Raw genomic sequence first — 23,334 nt, 5'->3', positions numbered from 1 at the left:
GGTTTGTGACATAAAAACCAAAGTTTATTGTGTTTTTTTCGGTTGGTGCGTGTCTTTTTCTGCCGCTTCAATCACTGATATCGATGTAGTGTGAACACGATTGCCTTAAAAACACAACTTTTTTTTCTCTTCTTCTTTCGTTCACTTAAAAACGACGACGACAGGCACACAATAGCCAAAGCACTTCGCCACAGGTTTAACAAGCCGTCGAAGTAACTAGAATTTGTGTGTACTTTATTTACGTAAGCATGATTGTTACTAATTTCTTGTCTTGCTTCTCTTTTCCGTTTCACTTTGGCTTTTGGTTGTATTTAAACGCGGCGAACGCGCGAGCCGTTCGCGAACACACAAAATTAATTTATCGTATGTTCTGTGGTTCAAATCGCAGTTTTGTTGTTTTCTTTCTCTTTCGCTCGATTCCAATTTACCGACAATTTTGTTTTTTTTTCCCTGTGTTAACACAAAATTTCGACAAAGCCAGCCGTTCGAAATGTGAAATAGTCCACCATTTAATTGAATAAAATGTCAAATGTCTCTTCTTCTTTTTGGTTTAAATACAACCACTGCAAAAACTGTCAATATTCTTATAGGAAAATCGAAGAAATCACACACATTTTTTTGTTTTGTATCGCACTTTATTGGCGATTTGTCGATTTTGACAACTCGTGCACAAGTTCATGTGAAGCGATCGGAACAAACTAAACGAATGAATTCAAGTTGGTATTTGATATGATGTGTCAGAAGCAACAGTAAAACGCTTTGTGTGTTCGGTGTGCATATGTGTGTGTAGTGGTGCTGTATAAGCGGGTTCACACACGCATTTCGGCTACATTGTTTGTCATTCGCTTCGTTGTGCCGTTCAGTGATGTGTGCACGCGTATGTGTGCCTTCATGAATCGTATGATGCAGTTATCATACAATTACGTGGTTGATTCGCATGGCGGATGTGACAGTGTATTGGTACGGTTACGGCTGTTGCTGCTGTTTTTGTTGTTGTGAAGTCGTACCAACATTCATATAAAAACGTATAACAAACGTTGACAGCTTCTTCAACAAAACGTCTATTTTCATTCACGCCGTACTGTACCTTTTTTTCGGTGTTTTCTTTATTGCCCGAAAGCAGGCAACACTATCACAAAATACATTCATATCAGACCGCTAATTCGGTTACATCGGCCACAAATTTACACATCATTTTCGGAAACAGTGAGAAAATATCATAATTTTTAATTAATGGCCACATTCGTTGCCAATGCAGTTTTTTTTTTCGTTCACACATATCTGACACCAAATTATTTTATTTCGACCGAAATGAATTTTTATGGAAATAAAATGAGTCAGCGCTATAATTATATTATTCTTATTTGTTGATTTGTGTTTCGCATTTCATCATTGAAAATCATGATTTTATCGGCTTAGATTTGTTTTCCTTAAAAGTCCTGTGCAACAAACCCATTTATTGTTAGTCAATGTTTGCATCGAGACATAATTAATTTGGATTTAAATGGAAATGATGCCGACGGCATTTTATTTTGTCCATTTAAAATGTTAATCAAATATTTTTGCCTATTGCGTTCATGACACATACGCACGAACGTATTTTACAATTAGGTGATGTTATTGTTTTTGGATGTTCGATATAAAAAAAAAACGATACACACCTAGAGTGAACGACGGTGACGGTGTTAATCGTTCGTGTGCAATGCAATGCGCTCGAGTATAAATTTAGTGAATGATTCTTGACACAAATTCTCCTTAAATGTAGAATCACAACACCAAGAAAATGAAGCACATCAAACCTGTCGCGATTTTGCACACGCTGCAAGCATACACATGTAATCATTTAAATGTGATAATTTATATTAAAATGAATTTGTGTGTTTGTATGGTTTCGAAAAGTAAATCTCTTTTGATTTTCGTTCTGGGCACACAAAACAAACACAAAATGAATTATATTTGATTTTAAATGCGGCAAATTACTTCTAATTATACAATTTGGAACAAAAACAACGATGAAAAATAGGAAACCAGCCAAAAAAATTAGGAGAGAAAAATCATACGCATCACTGTTACACACTTTCACTTGAATGCCAAGTAGATTTAGATTATTCTCTTACGCCCTGACACCAAAACGCTGAATTAAAGTGATTTATTTCTGGAGACTATTTATTTATAATTATTTTTTTTTGTGATCTCGATCGTAGCATATGCAGATATATTATAGTTGATGATATCAAAGAGATAATTTTAACACGCGGCTCTCAGATTTGACGAATGTTTAAAACCAATTTGAAAATCAACATATCAAATCATTAATTTGAAAATTTTCAATGAAAAATCCACGAATAATTTGATTTGAAGTGAAAATTTTAAAAGGAAGGTCAAATTTCTATTACAAAAAAGAAGCATTCAAAGAGAAAAAGAAAATGTTTCCATTTCTCGGGTTCTGCTTTCAGTCGAGAGAGATAAATTCTTATCTTTACATTTTCAGTCAAACAACGAAAACATTCGAGTTTTTTCGCATAAAACTATATCGACGAGTTCAATAATAACTGTTTTAATAAATAAAAGAGACGACATTAGAATTAAAAACACTTACTTTGTTGATGTATTTACAACCGCAACCGGATTTATTGCATCCGCAAATTCCGGTTTCAAATTTCCAATCACCGTTCTTCGTGTCTTCCATCGAAAAATTGGATGGATTTAGTTCTGGTTCAGCGGGTAGCATCATTTCGGTTAGATTTGTCATGCCAGGTATATCAATCGTTGCCGGTGAATCGAAATGCGGCGATAACGATTGCATTCGTGGCAAGTCAACTTCCATCATCTTGTCTTAATTTACTTATTCCTGCAAGAATACTGTGAATAAAAAAAGACATTGAAATATGATGTGTGTCTAGTTGATTGCCATAAAATTGATTGAAAGTAATCTGGTCGTATAACTTTGTTTCAATTGGTCAATATTTTCTATACTTCTCAGATTTAAAGTCAATTGAATCAACCGACGCCCGAACATTTGTAAATTTAATTTCATCGAGCCAAATTGGAGTATTTGGCACCAATTCAAATTTTAGCGACGCGATCTATTGGAAACTCGCCTCTTACTCAAATTGGACATGAATACTTCAAAGCTCACATTTTCAGCGGTTCATATGTTGTTTAATTTTCGATGATCGCTGAACTCTGTCCAACTGCCTGAACGAAAATGTATCATATCAACGCTAGCGACACACATAAACGTTTATTTATTCGCATTCACAATCAGCGAAGACATTTTACAACGTTCTTAAACTGATGCCAATTCACCGGTTATTGGACTGTAACATGCGATCGGCCAGTGACCACATTCAAAGTAGAATCAGAAATCAAGGTTAAAATAGATGTTTGATGATCGTTAAATTCAGGTCCGCTTAACGGTTGCCATCACCGCATTAAAACTTGTTTCACAATCACCTAACACAAACCATCAATCGATCGTAAAAACAAAAGAAAATTTCTTCGAATACATTCTTACGCACTGTAAACATGAAAAATCATGCTTGGCAATGACTTTGATCAAGTACGTTGATTCTTTTACCAAAAAAAAAAGTGAATAAATTGTGCCACGAAAATAAATTTGTTACAAAAAATGAATCACTCATTCTTCAAATCTGGCATTAATTCAATCATTTCGAAAAAAAAAGTCAAATGTTTTGATAAGATTTTGGACAGAAGTGCTCGACATAAAGTATCAGCGCAAAAAGCAACAAATTTTTGCATGAAATAGCTACTTCTATTGTTCCAGCAATCATTTTACAATTTATCCAAGCGAATAATGATATTTTGAGCTATAATTATTATGCATGTATATCTATCAAAGTGCTTTTTTCGTGTATCCGATTCAAAACGCTGAGAAACAACATCACCTAGTCACACTTCGTTGTTTGGATGTATAACCAGAACTCAAAAGTAAACACTATAAATTGGAAGAAATTTGGAAGTCGATTGAGCCCAAGAAGCTTTGATTTACACGTATTTTTGACGATAAATCGACGAAACAAAAATGTTTTCTGCGTATTATTTTGTAAATATCAATGCCTATTGTCTAGCATCTAGTATAACGAATCAAATGTAATTTAACGCAAGTTTGAATACATTCACACGTCGTTCGCTCTCGCACATGCCATATCTGCCATTCAAGTGTAAATGTGTTTTATTAGATTATTGTGTATGAACGTGACTCAAATACCAGCGACAATATTATTGAGTAACTTTTAAAAATAGCATGTACGCAATAACTATCAATTTACTTTGATAGTGATATTGTTTATCAGTTGTAGTTCTTCTACTTTACTCAAAAACTATCTTGTATTGCTCTTTTTCTTGAGTATTTGTGCGCAGTTATTGAGCCCCGAGTCCAGAAAGGCGATTTAATCCTTGTATCGTTTTTAGGGGGTGAATTATTGTTTTTCTTTGGGATTGATGTGAGATTGGCGCTAATGAAGGAGTTTTTTGTTTACTTAAATTGTGAATTGACTTGGATTTCTTTTTTGCACACTCATTAAGATACTTGTGAGAATAGATTCTGACCAGAGCTATCAGGGTATATATCAGCAAATTACAATTTTGATATTTTTGAAAAATTCATGAATTACGGACAATTTTTGCTTGTCACTTTTCATCGATTCGAAACTTTTTCACTTTGGAAATTACCGCCATTCAAAATATTTGCAAAATGGCAACCCCTTAATTTAAGATTGTGGGCAAGCGTGGGTAAGAGTGCTAGGGAGTGCGGGTTTGATAGATGGTGCCAATAAGAATAGTTCGAAACGACTGCCGCCCCATTTTTTTATTATAAATATTTTGACGTCATGATGACTAGAGTAGAGTAATAGAGGTGTTTTTAGGGATAGAAAGAAAAATGTAAAGGAAAGGCTGAAAATATTGCGTTTTTTTTTTTCATAATCATATTTGTCATGTGTATTGAATCCAAAATTATTGTGCAAGGTGAAAAAAAAACAAGTCGCAAACAATTGATTTCGAAGACAATTCGTAAAATTTGCGCCCTTTGTACTCAAATCAAATTATGAGAACTTATTGCGAATTGTTGCAACTTTTTATTAAAGTTAAAATTATTTTATAACTTCAATAAACTTCCGCAATTTGCAGCTAGATCATTTCCGTCGGTAGACGCTACCAATATATGCTTCGAATGTAAATTTTCATTGACCAATGAAACCAAACGCCTCCTATTATCAATATTTTGGTACTAGTGCAACGAAGCTGTCCAAAGCCTGGTTCATAGAATGAGAAGATCTTGCATAGGGGGCGTATGAATTAGATTTTCAATGGAAAAATCACCGATCATAGCGTCCACCGATTTATCCGGGACAAAAACACTTTCGTTAAACACAAATGGAGCACATACGCCAAAAATGGGATAAATACACAATGTAGCAAATACTTGGAAATAATGTTATCACCATATAGAGATAGTTTAACATATCATTTTGTTTCCGCAAATGTTCAAAATAATTACAACACCACTTATCATTGTAAATGTAATAAAGGTAATTTGGCGGTAAGGAAGCACAGACGGTTTTTATCATTTTGTTAGAAGTTATCTACGAATTTATCAATGGCATTGATACGTTCAACTGATATGGGCTTGCATATAAACTTGCTTTTCTTTAAATGGTGAAATCACTAATCACTAAACGAATGATCACAACTGCCCTTCAGCAAATTGTAAAAAAAAATCGATCGCGATCTAATTATTTTTCAAAATTCCAATCGTCATTATGAGATGTAACAGGCAAAAGATTCGCATATTAAACACAATTACAAATTCGCACAAATACAGATGGATCGTTCGATGAGTTTTCCACACAAAGCTCTTCTAATCGTGTCCGATCGTGAATCCAAATCGACGAAGAAAAAAAAAACTCACCGGGAATGGGCACTTATGTCTTTTTCACTCCACTCTCTTCAACAACATTGACAAAAACGCACTTCAAACGCGGCAAAAGAATTTCACAATCACCAAGTCAACAACGGTCATACAATAAAAATTTTTTTATACATGCATTGTGTGTTTGATCACATTGAATTTGATTTGAAAAAACTATAAATGAGCACATTTCACTTTCAAAATAGTCCCATTCGATGTCGTCGATGTCAAAGAACGAACGTTTTGATTTCATGTTGTTGCTTTTTGTCGCTTTTTTCATATGGCTCACACCATAGAACGATCAATTCAATTGTTTTGTATTTGATTTGCGTAAATTATTTCAGGTAAACAGTGATCGAATTCAGTAATAAAACTCACATTCATACACACAATCACACTCTCTCTCACACACAAACACACACACTCACAGTGACACGTTCAATAGAAATGAATTCACTCGATTTTGACATTTTAAAATATATGGAATACTATCGATTGATAACAACATTTTGAATACGATGAGTCTGTTTTTTTTTTTTGGACCAGCTGTATATAGATTCGATGTCATCGCTATCACTGTTCTGTCCCGATCATGTTTAGAATTGTGCTTTGTTTTCGAAATTACACTTACCGCAATTCGTTTACAATGTGCAATATAAATGAATAGATGCACTTCCTGTCCGCAGCACTTACTCTTCCAATTGAATATATTACACTTCAAGCCGTTTCTCGACCAAAGTTAAAATTAACAAAAAAAAACTATTTCGTTTTGCGAAATTGATTTACCGCGCAAAACTATTGTGGTATGGTATTCAGCTGTTTATATCGAATGAGTTCGAACTGTGAATCAAAATTGGTGTCGTATCGATATGATTGCTTTTAAATTTACTCATTGAATGAATAAATAACCTTATATTTTGTATTTGTTGCTTCCGTCTTTCGTGTGTAAGACCGTGTATGTGTGTTTCTATTTTTCTAGATGGTCTTTCCAAATGTTCAACTTCACAACAACAAATTTTTTTTTAAACCATTCGAATATGTACTATTGAAGTCAGTCACACTTATTATTATTATTATAATAGATTTAAAATAATTGTATTGGCCGAAGCGCGCTCGTGTTATACCATATCAAGTTTACTTCTCGAATGAAATACTATATATATATTGTCTCTCACTCTCTGTTGATAATATAATTTTGTGATGTTTGCTAAAATATATATATATTCATTGTAGTTGTGAATGTGATTGTAAACGTAGCCGAATGAGTGTTGCACGTGTTATTGTTGTTGTTTTCTAGTCGTCGACATCATCACCATCATCATGGTTATTGTCTACGTTGTTGTCGTTATCGTTATTGTTGTTGTCGTCGGTTGCTTGTTTTGTTAATGGTTTTTTTTTTTTCACACAGTGGCATGAGATTGAAACAAAGTACTTCTTTTCGACACAATTTACTAGTCATCTACTGATAAAAATCCAACTCAAATTATTTTTTTTATCATGGTATTGTTTTTAAAAACTAAGAAAGAAAGAGAAAAAGAGACAGAAATAGAATACCAGTCCGAACATTTTATTTTTGGACTTTCTTTTTTAAAAGAAACATTTGACCGTTGAACACATGGTCACAAGAACAATCGTTGTTCAAATTATACAGATGAAACGAAACAAATTTGAATATTGATAAATGGCGGGGAACGATATCGACCGAAAAATTATTCAGTTGAACTCTTTTCGTGTTGCGAACACGCTTTGTTTTTTTTTTATTTATTTTTTTTTTTTTTGATGAAATAGACATCACACATCGACATTTTCAAGTTTTCGCCTTGTACACAAATCAAATTATTCGCTAAATAATAATTTTTGTGGAATTTTTCATGTCATTTAATGATATAGGTTCAGTTTAAGTGACAACAAATGCGTTGAGCTTTTCATGTTTACGTGTGTGAAGAGAGAGAGAGAGAAAAACATGGAACGCTATAACCATATACAGTTGACATATGTATGATGGCATCATATGACTGAAATTAGTCAATGTATTGCCATTCACTTTTGAACTGAACCAAGTCTATCGTATAATGTCAATGTTTTTTTCTAATGTTCTCTCTGCCTCTGTTTTTCACTTCTTCTTCCTCTTATTCTTCACATACATTTCTCTCTTTCTTGCTCTCTGATCATTTGATGATGAATGTCGTTGATTAAAGTTTGTGTTTCACATAATAGCAAAATACATTGATATCGGGCCTTATCTGTTTGGATTTTTATTTTTATTACATAAAACAATATGAGATCGGTGATAACCATTTGCTGTTTGTGTATGTGTGACGTTTTTTTTTTGTTTATTTGATGATCTTCACACTGATCAATTGTCATGTACATTGGTATGTAATCACACGAGCCACAATCTCCGCGTCATATTGACGGCGAACAACAGAAGTTGAAAAAAATCCAAGAAGTTACTTACTTGTTTGATCACCTCGTGTGTGTCGTTAGAATATTCGTTTATCCAATACGTCTTACCAAAAAAAATACCTTTCAATCCATTACCGGTGCTGAAATACAGACACACAGAAATAATTTATTTCGATTCGAATGAAGAGACACACAAAATATTTTGTTGTTGAGTTTAGTTCAAGCATTTCTTTTCTTATTAAGTTTTTTTTTGTTGTGATGGTATTTTTATTAAATGTCAAAAAAAAACCAAAAAAGGAACAATTTTACACTTTTTGATTTTATGAATCGGAAAAAAGAATTGCAATTAAATAATTATGTAACGATATCATTAAAATGCAAATGAATCAAGTCTCATTTCATCTCAATCATTATTCTTTTTCTCATTTCTTTTCTATATTTCTCTGCTCTTAGTGTATGACTTGATTGTGAAGATGGTGTATGTATTTTAATGTATTGAAAATGTTCACTTTCACTATTGAAATGAAACTATATCCCTTTTTTTTGTCTATTTATAGTAGTAAATCATCAAAACACATGTATAAAATATTGAAAAGTCTACAATCATTAAGTCTCTAGAAATTGATGGATGTTCGGACAGTGGTTTATTACATTTTTAATTTCTGTCACATTTTGTCAAGCGATTGAAAGAGCTAATGTTTATTTCTAGAAAATGAATAAAAGAGACAAAAAGGTACAATGCCATTTCATTACTTAATCAAATATTCGATTTTCGACACAAAAAAAAAACTCCTTTATTTTTACACGCAATTTTAATTTTTTTTTTTTTGGTTTTTCTTATAAAAAAAGAATTCCTAATTGTTTGCAAAAAAAATTGACTAATTCACATTCCTAAACCACATTAATTTCATTATTCGTTATTCCCGTGCTCGAAAATTCATTTTCGGTCTAACATCGCGTTTCTTTTATTTTAAATTTTGTTTTTGTCTTTTTTTCTAATTTATTTTAATCAACACGTGCTGTGACGTGCATTAGCTACCTTTCTCGATGAAAATATTTATATTCAGTTTAGAAATCATTTCATTTTTCACATGGTTTCATCAATTTTTAACCTAATGTCATTTATTTTAATTCTTTTTAAACGACGATGAACAATTCAATCATTTGCACATTTTTTTTTATTGAAACAAAAAGTAAAACAATGAAATAAATCGGCAGCATAAATCAAACCGAAACTTACTATCTAAAATAATGACAATTTTGTTTTTAAGGTATTTTATTTGTTTGTTGTTGTTCTTGCTGAGCGTAACTCGCGCTCTCCTTCTCTCTCTCTATCTATATGATGTGTGAGAATTTTTCTAAAGAATATTTTTTTTTATCAATTTTCTCATCTCAATGTGAATGGATCTTGAAAAAAGAATTTGTTTGTTTTATTTTTGTTTCATCAAAATCGTTCATTTGGTCGTCTTTACAGTAAGCTTTGTTTCTATCTATAAAAAAATGTCATTATCAAAAAATTAGTCGAATGCTTTTTTTGTTTACTATTTTTTTTCTCTTTGCCACCTTTTGCCTTGACTTGGATAGTGCGAATGCAAAGGTTTCAGTGTGATATTTAATATAGTGGGTAGAAATGTTTCTATATTCAATTCATGTATTATTATTACTTTTTTTTTGTTCGGTTTGGTTTGTTGCACCTTTGGTGTGTTTTTAAATCGTAATATATTTATATATACGTAATAAGGATGGAAAGAATAGTCGATAAGACAGAGTGAAAGAGGAAAACCTATGTATTTTCTTTCTTGTTAAATAAATGGTTGCAACGAGAAAAGGATCTTAAAATTAGATTAGATAAAAGCATAGTCGAAAATGAAATAGTTGGGTTTCAGTTGCCTGGAAGAGTATATAGCTTATTGGAAAAAAAGGAGTGGGGTAAACAAAATTAATAAGCGTTTATCGTTACTCTCTCTATTTCTATAAATGTTAAGAGAAAACAGGATGTTTACGCGATTCAATTAATTTAAATCCATAATTGTGTATTACACATGTATCTGTTCAATATCTGATAATGAATCTACTTATTAAGAATAATAAATTTTAAACGAAAAAAAAAACACTTTAACAAAACGAAAAAAACGGGGTGTGTGTGTGTGTTTGGTTAATACACTTAAAAAGGATTTAAAGCGTTATTTGCACCATTTTGAGTTCAGTTGTTGTTTCATTTCTATATTATGCAGAATATATTATTTTGATCCATGTGTGTGTGTTTTTTTTTCTCATTTGGGTTTTCTTGGATTATTTTCACTAGTGTTTTACATTGATTACTTTTTTTTGCTTTAAATTTAAATCTGTGGTGACTACAGTAAGTTTTACTTAATATTTATTCATTTTCGATTCGATCATTTTCACTTTCTCTGCTATACATATATATTCTTCATTATTTTTCTTTACTTCATTTTCCCCGTTTTGTGATAACGAATCTCAATTGTTTACAACATACAACAATTTTTTTTCTCGATACAATCACGACAAAATTTAAATTCTAACTTAGTTGCAGGAGGGGCGCGCATATGGTGTATCATTTCAATTTAATAATTGGTTCCATTGCAATTTCGGACGGTAAACTAATCTAGACCCAAAAACCAAAAAAAAATGAACTTCAGTCGGAAATGGATTTTTTCTTGTCATGAAATGAAACTGAGTCAGCCAAACGAAATCAAACAACATTTGCTCAGCATAATTGTTCAAATGCAATAAAATTGAATGATTTCATCAGACAAATGAAGTAAAAAAAATTGTAATTTCGGTTTGTATACTGTTTGGAAGTAGGTTCTGTGTGTGTAAAAAAATGCTGAGATAGAACTGGAAGTTGTTACCTGTGTGAGATAAGAAAAGAGTATGCATTTTTTTGTGTTCAAGTGTCCATTCATTTTCATCATTTGATATATTTCGTAACATACATTTTCAATGCAGATTATGTTTGTGTGTGTGTGTGGTTGTGAGTATGTGTATGTGATTTCGTTAAATACCGATTAAAAAAGAAAAACATTTAGTTCATCATTTTCATCGCGTATTTTCTATATTATTATTCTGTATATTCTTTTTTTTTTTTGGTAATTTTCTTCATTCAATTTAAGTTTTTTAGTAGTTTCATATAAAAATAGGTATTTTCATCTCTGTTCATTTCGCTTGTTTCTTATTACATATAATTTGTTTCATTTCATGGTTTTTGTCTCTGTTTTTCTTTTGTTTTTTTAAATCCATATGAATATGTTCCTATATCATACATATAAATTCTAAGAATACATTTTTGTTTATACACAAATCGTATTTACGTCAATGACTGAACGTGCTAATAAACATAATAAACAACGTAAAATAAATGATTTAGTGTTGCCACCCCAAGATGCAATGAACGGGGGGGAATTGTGGTTGGTTGGTCACCGAGCCAATTCAAATAGATCACGTGTCGTCGTCACACATTTTTTTCTTTTTTCTATTTCGTTGCAAACGAATCGAGCCGGTTCTATTTTCTATATTATTATTTTTCTTGGTGTCGCCAAAGAGTTGACTCCAATGGAAGTGAAATTGTCTGTGCTTCATTTTATGTTGCGACATTCAATTTTCCACAATTCAATTTCTACCGAACGACATCGGATCTCTTAAATTGAGCCGTTTTTACAAGTGATTCTACTAGCTTAGTTTGTTGGTTTCTACATCAAATATAAAATACATATATATGTTTTGAATGGGGGCGTGTGTTTGATGGTGGTGACGAGAGGATGTTATTTTGTTTGCTCTGCAAAATGCTATCGACAGCGTGTGCTCGATGAGCGATTGCTTCTGTCAAATAAGAGATGCAATTACATAATATATCATAAATTGAATTGTGTACATAAAAATAGAATCGGTACGTATGATTTTGAATGTATTTTTGTTTGCATATGTATGTGTGAGTGTGTGTGTGTTTTTGATCATGTTGTTAATGTGTAAATGACAGTTTTAATGCAGAGTGTTCATTTTTTCTTTAATACGTATGTAAAATGGAGAAGTTTTTCTGTTGATAAAGTTTCCACTTCTTTTTCTAACACTAAGCTATTTTATTCTCTCTCTCTCTTTTCATTCACTGGATTCATTAGTTTTGTGTGTGTTAAATAATATAATTCTGATTTTGTATCCGGTTGTTGTTTTTGGTTTATTGATGTTGTTTGCTATTCCTGCCACAAATTGTTTGCAGTGACAATTGTTGAATCATTTCGGTCGGGTGTGTTGATGTTTGCATGCAATGTTTATATAGCTGCCCTTCAACCTGATTATCTTCGTCGAGCTACATTTTCATGACTTTCCACCCAATTGAATATAGCATTCTGAGAACGTGACACCCATTCCACATTAGCAGCAACACTTTTCAATGTCATGTTCAATGTTCGCATGCCCGGTCCATCACCGAATCGATGCACCAACGATTTCAACTACGTATCAAAAATGAATGAAAATAATTGATTACATTGTGTAACATTTAAACATATTATAACAAATCGAGGCAGGCATTGTATTACATACTTCATCATAATCGAATTTCGTCGCACCATATTGTGTGATTGCTGATATCACTTTGGCAAAATTAACACTTCCGGCTCCCATTTTTGACTCCAAATCATACCATTTGGCTTGAAGGAACCGACAAGCCATCGCACCGCCGGTCGGTGTGCCGGCAATCGCTTGCAATACTTGAACAACTTCGGTTGGCGGCAACGTTATCACATGCGATAACAATCGATTTTGGAACCTGCACAATAGCAACATTTTAATGTAATGAAACCGACGGAATGTGAAATAAACAAACCATACCATGCATCTTTTGTTTTTCCTAATGCTCGCAACAATTGCAAACGTTCGGTTGTTCCTTCTGGAGAGCCACGTAACGATATGTATCTTTCCCAACAATATTGCCAGAATGTGTATTCACCAGATAATACAGCGCCAGTGTACACAACCTGCAGAAGAAGAGAAACACTCAAGTAGAAACGAATACATTGTGAAATAAGACAAATTTCACTTACTTCTCTCAAATTGGCCGGTATAACTGAGCCAATGGTAAGGAAATTTTGTAGCAATTGTTTTGCCTGATTTATGGCTTCGGAATCTTCCCATAGAACTGCTGCTAACAACACTTCAGGTCTTAATAATCTACATTTTGAAATGAATAGAAACGATTCAATTTTGTGCTCCATTGAAAGTTAGCTTTGAATTCGACTTACTTGACTTCATCTTTTCCGCTATTATTCCAGCCCATTGCAGCCACTGGTTTCGATAGAATTTGTTTCACCACTTCGGTCAACATCAAAAAGCATTCCGAATACTTAAGAATTCTGCGCCATTTCTCCAAATGACGTAGCCCGGTTGTTATTGGACCCCAGTTTTGCTCTTTCGGCAAATATGACACTAAATTCATTGTTATTTGGCATGGCATTAAATTCGCATGACACAATGTAAATGCATCCGATATTAAACCAATACGATCCTGAAAATCAATGGCGAACGAAATTGGAAATTAATTGGTAATTCAATTTGCGTTCTAATGTATGTTGCATACCAATGGTGAAAATGTTTCGTGATTTGCTTTTAATTCTTCGACGATGTAACCCCAATTATCCTCATCATAAAGAACACGATAGTAACCCGTTTGACCAGAATTGACTTTGATCCATTTTACACCGATCGGAATTGTGAATGTCACTGTGTCAAATGAAAAAAAAGTCAATCAATATGTTTCGCTGATGGAGTTTTTTTTTTTTCAAACTTAATTTACCATTTGAATTATGGAACCAAAGAGCATCGGTGACATTGGCAACATTTGTTATGTAATTAACCGGGAAAATCCATTTGGTGGTTGATTTCTTTTTTGTTGGAGCCGGTGTTGTTGTGGTGCTCGATGTTGACGTCGATGTAAAATTCAACAAATATGGATCGTCCAAAATCGCTTGAAATTCCATTGGATGAAAATCTTTTTGCGATATTGTAACCGTGTTGCCCACTTTGGATACAGTCAATAATGGAAAACTTTCCAATGTTGTCCATAAGTTCATCATTTCTTTGATATTTTTCGTATTGTTCACTTTCTTCGAGCAAATGTTCCATAGATCAATCGGTTCGGCCGTTTGAAATTTGTATTGAAGTAAAAATGATCCCAAACATGATCGGAAATTGGTGTCGCCCATTGAAACGTGCAACATTGCCATAACGGCTGCCGATTTATCAATGAAAAATTCATCATTTTTACCATCCTCACTGGTGCCGGCGATAATGCTGTCCCATCCTTGAATCGCATCAATGTCCATGGCACGCGTTGCAATGTGCATCAATTGCATTTCGTCCATTGGCCATTCGGTTTTCAATGGTGTTAAAACTAAACGGCCTAAATATTTGATCAATCCTTCCCATAACCATGAATGTTTCCATATTTTTGGCGATGTTATTCCACCGAGAAATTGTTTTATAATTGCTTCGGATATTTTGATGGCCGACAAATGATACTGTTCGGTTGTAATTGCATCTTGATTTTGTAAAAATGCCGTTTGCAACGTTATCAATCCCAAAGAACTGATCATCTCACGGTCCAACGATGGCAAAGCAACGAAATCTAGAAAAGAATTTTTTTTTCTAAATTTGGTTTTTATTTTTTGAATGGATGAAATTTTACCTAATTTCGCCAATGGATATTTAACGTTCAACCAATCCTGAAGATATTCGAGCACATCACGTGACATATCCAACACAAATTTCGAACGTTGTAAAATCTTTTGCGGTGCATAGAATGTATAGGATGGTGCTGTTCGAAGTTCATTCTCATCAATGAGATCGGTATCGTTGGACGAACCAGTTCGATTCAATGATTTATCGGCCAATGCATTTGCGGTGATGTTTTTAACAATTTGCAATTGTTTGGTCAAGGAAGTTGTTATGATGTTTTTAATAGGCCGTTTATCTGAACGGTACGTAAAATTATCCGATGATGATTTTGTGGTGCGAGCCAAAACATCAGGTGATTGGGTTGTAACTGTTGTTTGATATGTTGAAGATGGTTCCAGCGATTCACGTTGAAAATCACTTACAATCCATGCAACAGCATCCGGTTGTAAGGCTGGCGTTTCAATGAAATCATCTCGCAGCTAAATGTTATCGTCGGCGTTGTTGGTTTTTTCATTCGGTGTTTTTTTTTTTAAAACAAAAGGGAAATTGCACGGAAACAATGAGTTGTGTCATGTTTCATTGGATTGAGAAAGAAAAGAGAGAGAGAGAGAGAGAGAGAGAGAGAAAGGGGAGAAAAAAGAGCAACGATTTAATGAAAAAAGCAGTAATAACACCAAAAAAGACCCTAATGTGTCAACACCGACATATACAATTCCGAAATTCATATTTATTTTATCCGTGCACAAAAGTACACAAAGGCAATGCACTTATTCATAATGAATGAATCACCATGCATACTCGTGGTAAAGAGTGAAAAACAATGAAAAAAAAGTATATCGAAAACAATGGCCACAATTATAGAAAAGCAAAGTGGTTATATTTGAAGTTAAAAATGCTTCGTGTTTCATATTTTTGGAGGAGGTAACACAAAGGCATATGAATTAGAAAAACATATGATTTTTAAATAAGGAAATTAACGTAAAACAGCATGAAAAAAATGACATCTACTTGCAGAATTGAATGGATTGAAAAAACTGAGAGAGAGAGAGAGAGAGAAAGATAATAAAGGGTCTTACAGGAGTAAGACGAACTTTTCCGCACGGTGGTAGATACGTACTTTATTAATCTAATGTATTCGGCATCGAAATATTTTTTAATTTAATAACAGAAGTACTCGCAAAAGATTTTTCACACTATCATGATGAACTCATTTGTATGTTATTTGAAAGTATTCTATTATTTTCTAACAAAACACTATAAAAAAATATGTTTGACGTTAATTTTGCCATAGAAATTATTTTTGAAACACTTTTCATAACTAAAGTCACAAAAAATTTGGATTTTTGTATGGGAGCTATGTCTGTATGCTACCTTAATGGCATGAAACTTTGTACAGGTTATTTTTTTCACAAAAAAATAACATTCGGAGGGTTTGGAGAAATTTCAACCAAAATTAAGAGTACCTCCCATACAAAATATTCGTTTTTGAGCCAAAAATTTTGTATGGGAGGTACCCCTAATTTTGATTAAAATCTCTTCAAACTTTCAGAATGTTATTTTTTTGTGTAAAAAATAGTCTGTGCAAAGTTTCACGTCATTAGGGTAGCATACAGACATGGCTCCCATACAAAAATTCAATTTTTTTGTGAAACTTTTTTTTCAAGGAAACTGTATCAAAAATTAATTGTATCTCAAAACTAACGTCGGATTCGGTTTTCTCGTGCCAAAAAAATATGTATTTTTGATTGTTTAAGTCTACATTAAGTATGACTTTTGGACGAAAATTGGACTCTTTTTCATAGGTATCACTCCAGGCATAAAACTTTTTTCCATCAACCAAAGTCGCTCAAAATCTAATGATTTCTATTCCTTGCGACCCCCAATCGTCCTGTTCAGTCAGTTTTTGAATTAAGTTTCTACGATGAGCGCAATCTTGCTAACAAATTTTGCGTACGACGTACAACGTACGACGTACAGATTAACAAAAACCATGTTTAAAAACGCCAAATTCGTGTTCTCTGACCCCAATAATAGGTAGAAAACATGTTTCTGAAGTTTCCAAAATTTTGACCGATTACAATACTTTTCACCTTACACTATGTGTGCGGAAAAGTAAAAAGGATTTGGTTGGAAATGCGCAATATGTGTGCGGTGCGGTACAAAAGAGCAAATCGAGTCATTCATTGTTGCTGCAAGGGAGAGAGAAAAGCCGTGCACTTTTTTTTATATTGGAGTACGTGTAAAAAGTGTCAACATGCACAGTGCACACGGTACTCGGGGCAAAGCAACACAACAATTTGCTGATCAGAAGAGAGCAATGCGATGAAAGAACGAGTAACGTCACCTAAGCACGGCATTTCTCTGACTCGTTGTCATTATCATTTTATTCGCACTATCTTTTTTTTTTATTCATCATGTCGTTGCCTTTGATTTTTTTATCACTCTTATCTTGATTTCATATCAAAGAATGATACTAGACGTCGAATGTCGCATGCACATTTTATCATAATAATTTTTATTAAATTTTGTATCTTAATGTAGTCGTTAATTTTCTAAAAAAAAACCTTTGTAGCAATTAAAAGCATGTCGCACGCGCAATTGCAGTGAATGAAGTAAGCACTTATAATGATAAGCGATAGAACATTTTTGATAAAGAAGGTGGCGACTGAAGGAGTGTCTTTACATGAAGGCTTCACTTTTAAGTTATGTTAATTAAAAATATTGACAAATGAACTTAAGTTTTTTTTCTTCATTCAATTAATATTGCGATATAACAAAAAACTCAAATAGCGTGTTGTATGAGGTCAACAGTAAACAAAATTACACTTGTCGTCTTGATCAAAATGTATCGAAAAATCGGTGAATATTTCTTGGAAATATGCGACTAATTTACTGCATTGTTGGAAACACATTCACGAGTACTACCATTTTCACCGAAAAAAAAACGTTGTGTTTATTGAGGGTGAAAATGAGGGCGAGCATTGCCTTTTTGCTTTCGATGCCATTTAATCTCTGAACATACAGGCGACTTAAGGCCCCTGGGCAAAAGCTGTTGATACATACCAGTCCAATTCCCATGTAAAATCCGACGTCCTCGGTTGATGACACCAACGAATTGGACAAGGCAATATGAAAACGATCACGGAACACAGAGATACGGAATGGTGCCCGAAGATGTGGTTCATCGAAACAAGGGAATGCTTGTCGTGCGCCACCTGGTCGAAATACGGTTGCCGCCAAAAATCTGAAATTGACATAAATTAACAAACATTTATCAATTTAATCTTTTTCGCATTTATCTAGTTTTTAAAAGTTTACCTCTTTCCATTTGCACCATCGTATTGATCAACATAAAATCCTTCTGGTTCGGGTATTAATTTTGAATACCATCGTAGATTTAATGTGAAATTGGTTTTTTTCCGCAAACGATCTTTCAGCTCAATATAGAGCTGTTGACGCGGTGGAAACTCCAAAACCTTTTGAATTTTCAATGCGAATCCTTTGGGACCGACAATTGCCTGCCATTAATGACATTTATTATTAATATCAATGCATTTAAATACAAAATAAAAAATCATTACAAACAATATTGATCAAATTCATAAGAATTATATTACTCCATGGTTGGTGTAGTAATAATTCATAATTTATGGACTGGCGTCTGGCGTCAATTGATTTTAATGTTTGCTGATTACATTCGTTCGTCTTGAATTAATTATGCAAATTTGGTTACCTTTTCCGTAATATTCAAATCTTGTGAATGCAGGACGATGAAATTTGTTTCTCTTTCCACATGAAATTCTATCGTTACTTGACCTAAGCGAGCACAGCATGCAAAATAATAAAATTAATCAAATATATATCATTTCCAATTGATTTCAATCAATATTGACACAATAAATTGTGGTTGCGAAGAAAAAAACAAAATAAATAGAAATAATAGAGTCCATGTTATTTACCTTTAACATCTAATGTTGTTAGATTCGGATGTATTGTTAGCGTGTATCGTAATGGTCTCACGTTGTTCGGCAAATTTGGTAAGAACCATGGAAATGGTTCGCCATTTGTTGCTATCGGGTTGAATGGTAACGAACTATTGTAGTGATCCAAAATATAGCCGGGTGGCATTTTGCCAGCACACGAACAATCTGAAATTGAGAGAGAGAAAAAAATGTGAGACACACGCAGACATATTTTAAAACATGATAGTTAAATGGAAAAACAACGACCAAAAGTCGTTCGGATTTTTTTTTTGATGGAAATAAAATATATTTCATGAATGACTGAAATCGGTTGGCCAATGTGTAATGGATGTTATATGTACTCAAAATTATTATAGACGTTCCGATCGAATGAATATATTCTGTGTTTAAGTAATCCTTATTACGGTGGGGCAAACGTTTTGAGCCGAATCATGTGCAACAGTAGTGGCACTAAATTCAAGAACACTTGAAATCGAACACCGGAAAAAACTGCAAAAGGTGACTGGGAAGTGCATATGCTATACCAGCGTTGTCATCATTTCGGTTGAACATCGGTAATCAATGTCTTAAAGACATTGTCTTTGTTTCGTTCATTTTTCTTCGAATCGTATTTAAGTCCATTTTAAATGAATTTTTATTTTCAGCTTATTTTTTTATGGCTGACCGCATTCGATCTGTTTATTTAAAGAGTAAAAACATTTTCATTCGGTTTCTTTTTTTAATTAAGCCTTTGTGATCACAGACCCTGTATTATTACTTCAATGTTGATGCTTTTACGCGCATTATTTACTCATTCTCCATTCCATTTCAGATAATTGCAGATGCAAATTAGGGATTGCACATACACACACTATCACTCTACCCATCTCTCCCTGTCTCATTCAACCGACTACAAATGTATGTTTATTCATCTGATTTACCAACTAAAATCGGCTTAATTCACGAAACGATACATGCGATTACTTTATATTCTGTTTGTTTAATGTCAAAATTCGAACCCATTTACTCAAACGATTGAGGAGAGAAAATTTTCGAACGCATATACACATGTTCCGATAGAGATTCGTGATAATGCATAACGCCACGCGAATTCACACGAACAAATTAAATGTACGCCATTAAAGTACAAAACGCGCTTGCATGCAGCGTACACAACCACATAACGTCCCTTTTTGGGTTGTTTTTTATTTTAAAATGTCTCAGTTTTGATCCAATAATATCGGGTCCGATTTTTTTTCTTCGTTTGTTTCATTCTGGCTAGACTGCACATATTTTCCAGACAATGCGATTTCAGCCAATGAATGTAAATAAAAACGCCAGTACTGTAATTGTATCATCTATGTGCATGTGAAATAAAAAAAAGAGAAACAAAGAGAAAATTGTTGCAATAGCAGACAGAACGGTGAGCGTGGGCCAAAAACAAGAAACTATTTCCAATTCGTTCACATTTTCGTTCGAATGCTAGAAGAAACCGCACAAAGTGGAATATTCTTTACTTTTGAAAAATGCCATTTATACAGAAGATTTGAGTCGATGATGCATTTCATAAACAAATTTTCCACTTATACGAAAAAAAAGAGTGCTTTTCTTTGTTTTGATGCTTCAGTACACATAAGGCGACCACTTCCATGTTCTTTTTTTTGATGCAGTAATCTTATATACCAAAGATACGATCGACCCGTAAACTGAATGACATTTCCGATTATGTTCAACGTTGTCCGAAAATCCGTTTGAAAAAATTGAAAACCATCGATGCTGCTCCTGCTGGATACAGTGCATATGAAAAGCGAGCTGCATTTTGAGTTCGACGACGATTCTTTTTACAATATCGAAATATTATTAGGATTATGTGTGTTTGTTTCTTGGCACTATGTCAAAATCTTTGTTAATACATGGATGTTATTTTGAATGAAAAAAAAAACGAGCTTATATTTATAATGGTGCACACTGCACACGCATCATACAAGATAGTAGCGGACACTTCATCACATCACATACAGTCTCGCAAAAATAATGGAAAACGAATAAAAAATTGAAAATTGAAAAGTCTGATGTCGGAACAGAGAAATGGGCGAAAACGTATGCTGGAAATCGAAAATCGGATCGATGTTGCCTGAAGCCGTTTAAAGAAAATGCTGCATATACCATATTAATGCGTCATCGAATGAACATAATTTTATTGCCGTAAAAAAAATGTGTTATATTAGCAAGAAAATTGTTAGTCCTTTTTCCCTTCAGTCAAGAAGAGAAACTCACAATTATTATTCGCAATTTTAAACGCGGAAAAAAATGATTTCCGCCATATTACATTTTATTTCATTGGATTAATTCATTTGAATTGATCGAAAGAATGGATAACAAAACGGGTAATGCCGGGTAGCAGAAAAATATGCCTAACACGAAACCGAACGAACGAAATATTCCGGAAGGGAATTTTTCTTTTGATTGCGTAAAAGAGGAAAACTTTGGGTATCTAGACATTTGTGTATGTGTGTAATAATCAAAATGTCGAAATGTTATAAAAATATCCTTTATTGGTGTCATGAAAATGGTGGAAAAAAATGACGTTATACTTAATGCTCAACTCATCCGAGATTACATTTTGTTCGCCATTCGGAAGTAATCGAAGCGCAAATGGAATGGCGATATAATGATTTATGGCCATTCAATTTATATAACATTGTTATTTGAATGATTTTAAATACTTTTAATGTGGATGGATTTTCTAATCGGTTATGCTCATTCATGTTGGTGAATTTATAACCTATTCCGTTGGTATTCCGTTGGATCGTTAATCATACAAGGCATTAATTTCATTCAACACTTCAACGAAATGGAATGAGAATTAACTCTTGTGCGTTTTTTTATTCATTTGTTTCTATCTTGCTCTCACTCTTGATTCAAGCATCTCAAGTGCAATTGAAATGTTGAACGAAATAAAAGTACTTGACGAATTCAAGTCTATTGACAGGATTATAATGCATAAATGGGGAGTTAAGTCTATTTAATTAGTTTGAACAAGAGAGCCTGAGATTTCTTGTCGATGAATGGTAAAATAATAGAAATCATTTTCAATTTAAACTTCATACAGGCACACATCCACATAGTGTTTATTCTACCATAACAGGATAAGAGAGTTCGAGTAGAAAATCGATAAAGTGTCTGTTCATCCCACACAAAAAAAATTGAAAATAAAATACATATTAGTTCAGTACGTAGTCAATGATTGCATCACAAGCACAACGAAATTGAATTTTAAAAAAATGATCCGACTGAAATAGCATTTTGCCATCCATATTTTCAGCCACGAAAAATCCATGTTGTAATTGGTTATTTTTTTTATATGTATTACTTTGCGCCACTCTTTTGGTGAAAATGTTGCACAAAGACAGCAAAGGCGGCATCTCTTGTCAGCTCTTTTTCCTGACTAGCCGCCATATGATTGTATACATTTTGTCGTCATTATTCATTACATGTTTTAAGACTAAAATCACGGATGAAATTCATTGGCATTATCAGCTCGTTTTGCTGAAACGATAACAAGTTAGAGAGGATGGAGAAAAAACACACCGCATCGAACAGAAGAACGGTGAAAGAGAGTGAGGAAAATGGAAAATGTTATGTTGCGATCAATCTGGCTTGCATTAACATCGTAATAATTTTATTACCATCATCACATACTTTGCTTTTAAGCACCCGCAGACTAGACATGCATCAAAATGTGTACTCACAAATGCAAAATACAGCACTCAATTTACGTGTTCGACCTAATTTGCGGGGAAAAAATTGAAACAAGCACACGAAAAGCACACAAGGCACCATCAAAGGTTGGTGCTGCACCATAATTCTAAGCATATTCCGGAATCGGGCAAAAGATTTCATACTCTCCTAGGGGGTTCCGACTTAAACGAATGATCCATATGCGAGCGAATTTTTCCTATATATTTTGCAAATGTAAACGAATGGTCGCAAATGTTTCTTACAAATTTTGCGAATGGTGGCGGATGTTTCATACAAATTTGCGGACGGTGTCGAATGTTTCATACACATTTTGCGGATGGCGCATATGAAAAGTCATATTTTTACATTCAAAAAGTCAAAGTGACAGATTAGGTGACAGAGATTCAAGCCGAATTGATATTTTTTTTGGTAATATTGAGTGAATTTTTTTTAAAATGGTAAATAAATCTTTGCCACTCGTACTCGTAATATTATCACTGTAAACGGTGCCTTGTGAAAGGTTTTTATTTTCATTGACGTAACTTTCAATTTCTTTTATATTATCTGAATTTATTTCTAAAATCTCACTTTTCGAATCGAATA

At 33.4% G+C, this 23,334-nt stretch overlaps 2 protein-coding genes across 9 annotated transcripts in view; both read right to left on the bottom strand.

Annotated features, from left to right (window-relative positions):
• LOC116339262 (segmentation protein cap'n'collar) overlaps positions 1 to 7,045 on the bottom strand; it is an 86,875-nt gene extending 79,830 nt beyond the window's left edge. Inside the window, exons 1-2 of the mRNA XM_031765034.1 lie at positions 6,564 to 7,045; positions 2,600 to 2,862 (exon numbers count right to left, since the gene is read on the bottom strand). Coding sequence (XP_031620894.1) covers positions 2,600 to 2,830 — 231 coding nt within the window. The 5' untranslated portion in view covers positions 2,831 to 2,862; positions 6,564 to 7,045. The remainder of the gene's footprint in view (positions 1 to 2,599; positions 2,863 to 6,563) is intronic.
• Positions 7,046 to 11,435: 4,390 nt separating this feature from the next.
• The window catches only part of LOC116339050 (glutamyl aminopeptidase), a 62,219-nt gene continuing 50,320 nt past the window's right edge, over positions 11,436 to 23,334 (bottom strand). For all 8 annotated transcript variants that reach the window (XM_031764661.1, XM_031764666.1, XM_031764664.1 and 5 more), the window contains exons 4-15: positions 18,988 to 19,176; positions 18,762 to 18,844; positions 18,347 to 18,546; positions 18,092 to 18,272; positions 15,039 to 15,507; positions 14,148 to 14,978; positions 13,932 to 14,074; positions 13,597 to 13,859; positions 13,399 to 13,525; positions 13,187 to 13,332; positions 12,899 to 13,124; positions 11,436 to 12,807 (exon numbers count right to left, since the gene is read on the bottom strand). In XM_031764661.1, the coding sequence (XP_031620521.1) occupies positions 12,649 to 12,807; positions 12,899 to 13,124; positions 13,187 to 13,332; positions 13,399 to 13,525; positions 13,597 to 13,859; positions 13,932 to 14,074; positions 14,148 to 14,978; positions 15,039 to 15,507; positions 18,092 to 18,272; positions 18,347 to 18,546; positions 18,762 to 18,844; positions 18,988 to 19,176 (3,017 nt within the window). In that variant the 3' untranslated portion in view covers positions 11,436 to 12,648. The remainder of the gene's footprint in view (positions 12,808 to 12,898; positions 13,125 to 13,186; positions 13,333 to 13,398; positions 13,526 to 13,596; positions 13,860 to 13,931; positions 14,075 to 14,147; positions 14,979 to 15,038; positions 15,508 to 18,091; positions 18,273 to 18,346; positions 18,547 to 18,761; positions 18,845 to 18,987; positions 19,177 to 23,334) is intronic.

Source organism: Contarinia nasturtii, unplaced genomic scaffold (assembly GCF_009176525.2).
Source record: "Contarinia nasturtii isolate CC-2019 unplaced genomic scaffold, AAFC_CNas_1.1 Cnas_scaffold_493, whole genome shotgun sequence".
NCBI lineage: Eukaryota > Metazoa > Arthropoda > Insecta > Diptera > Cecidomyiidae > Contarinia > Contarinia nasturtii.
The sequence above is the reverse complement of the archived record's forward strand: the minus strand, read 5'-3'. Positions and strand labels throughout refer to the sequence as shown.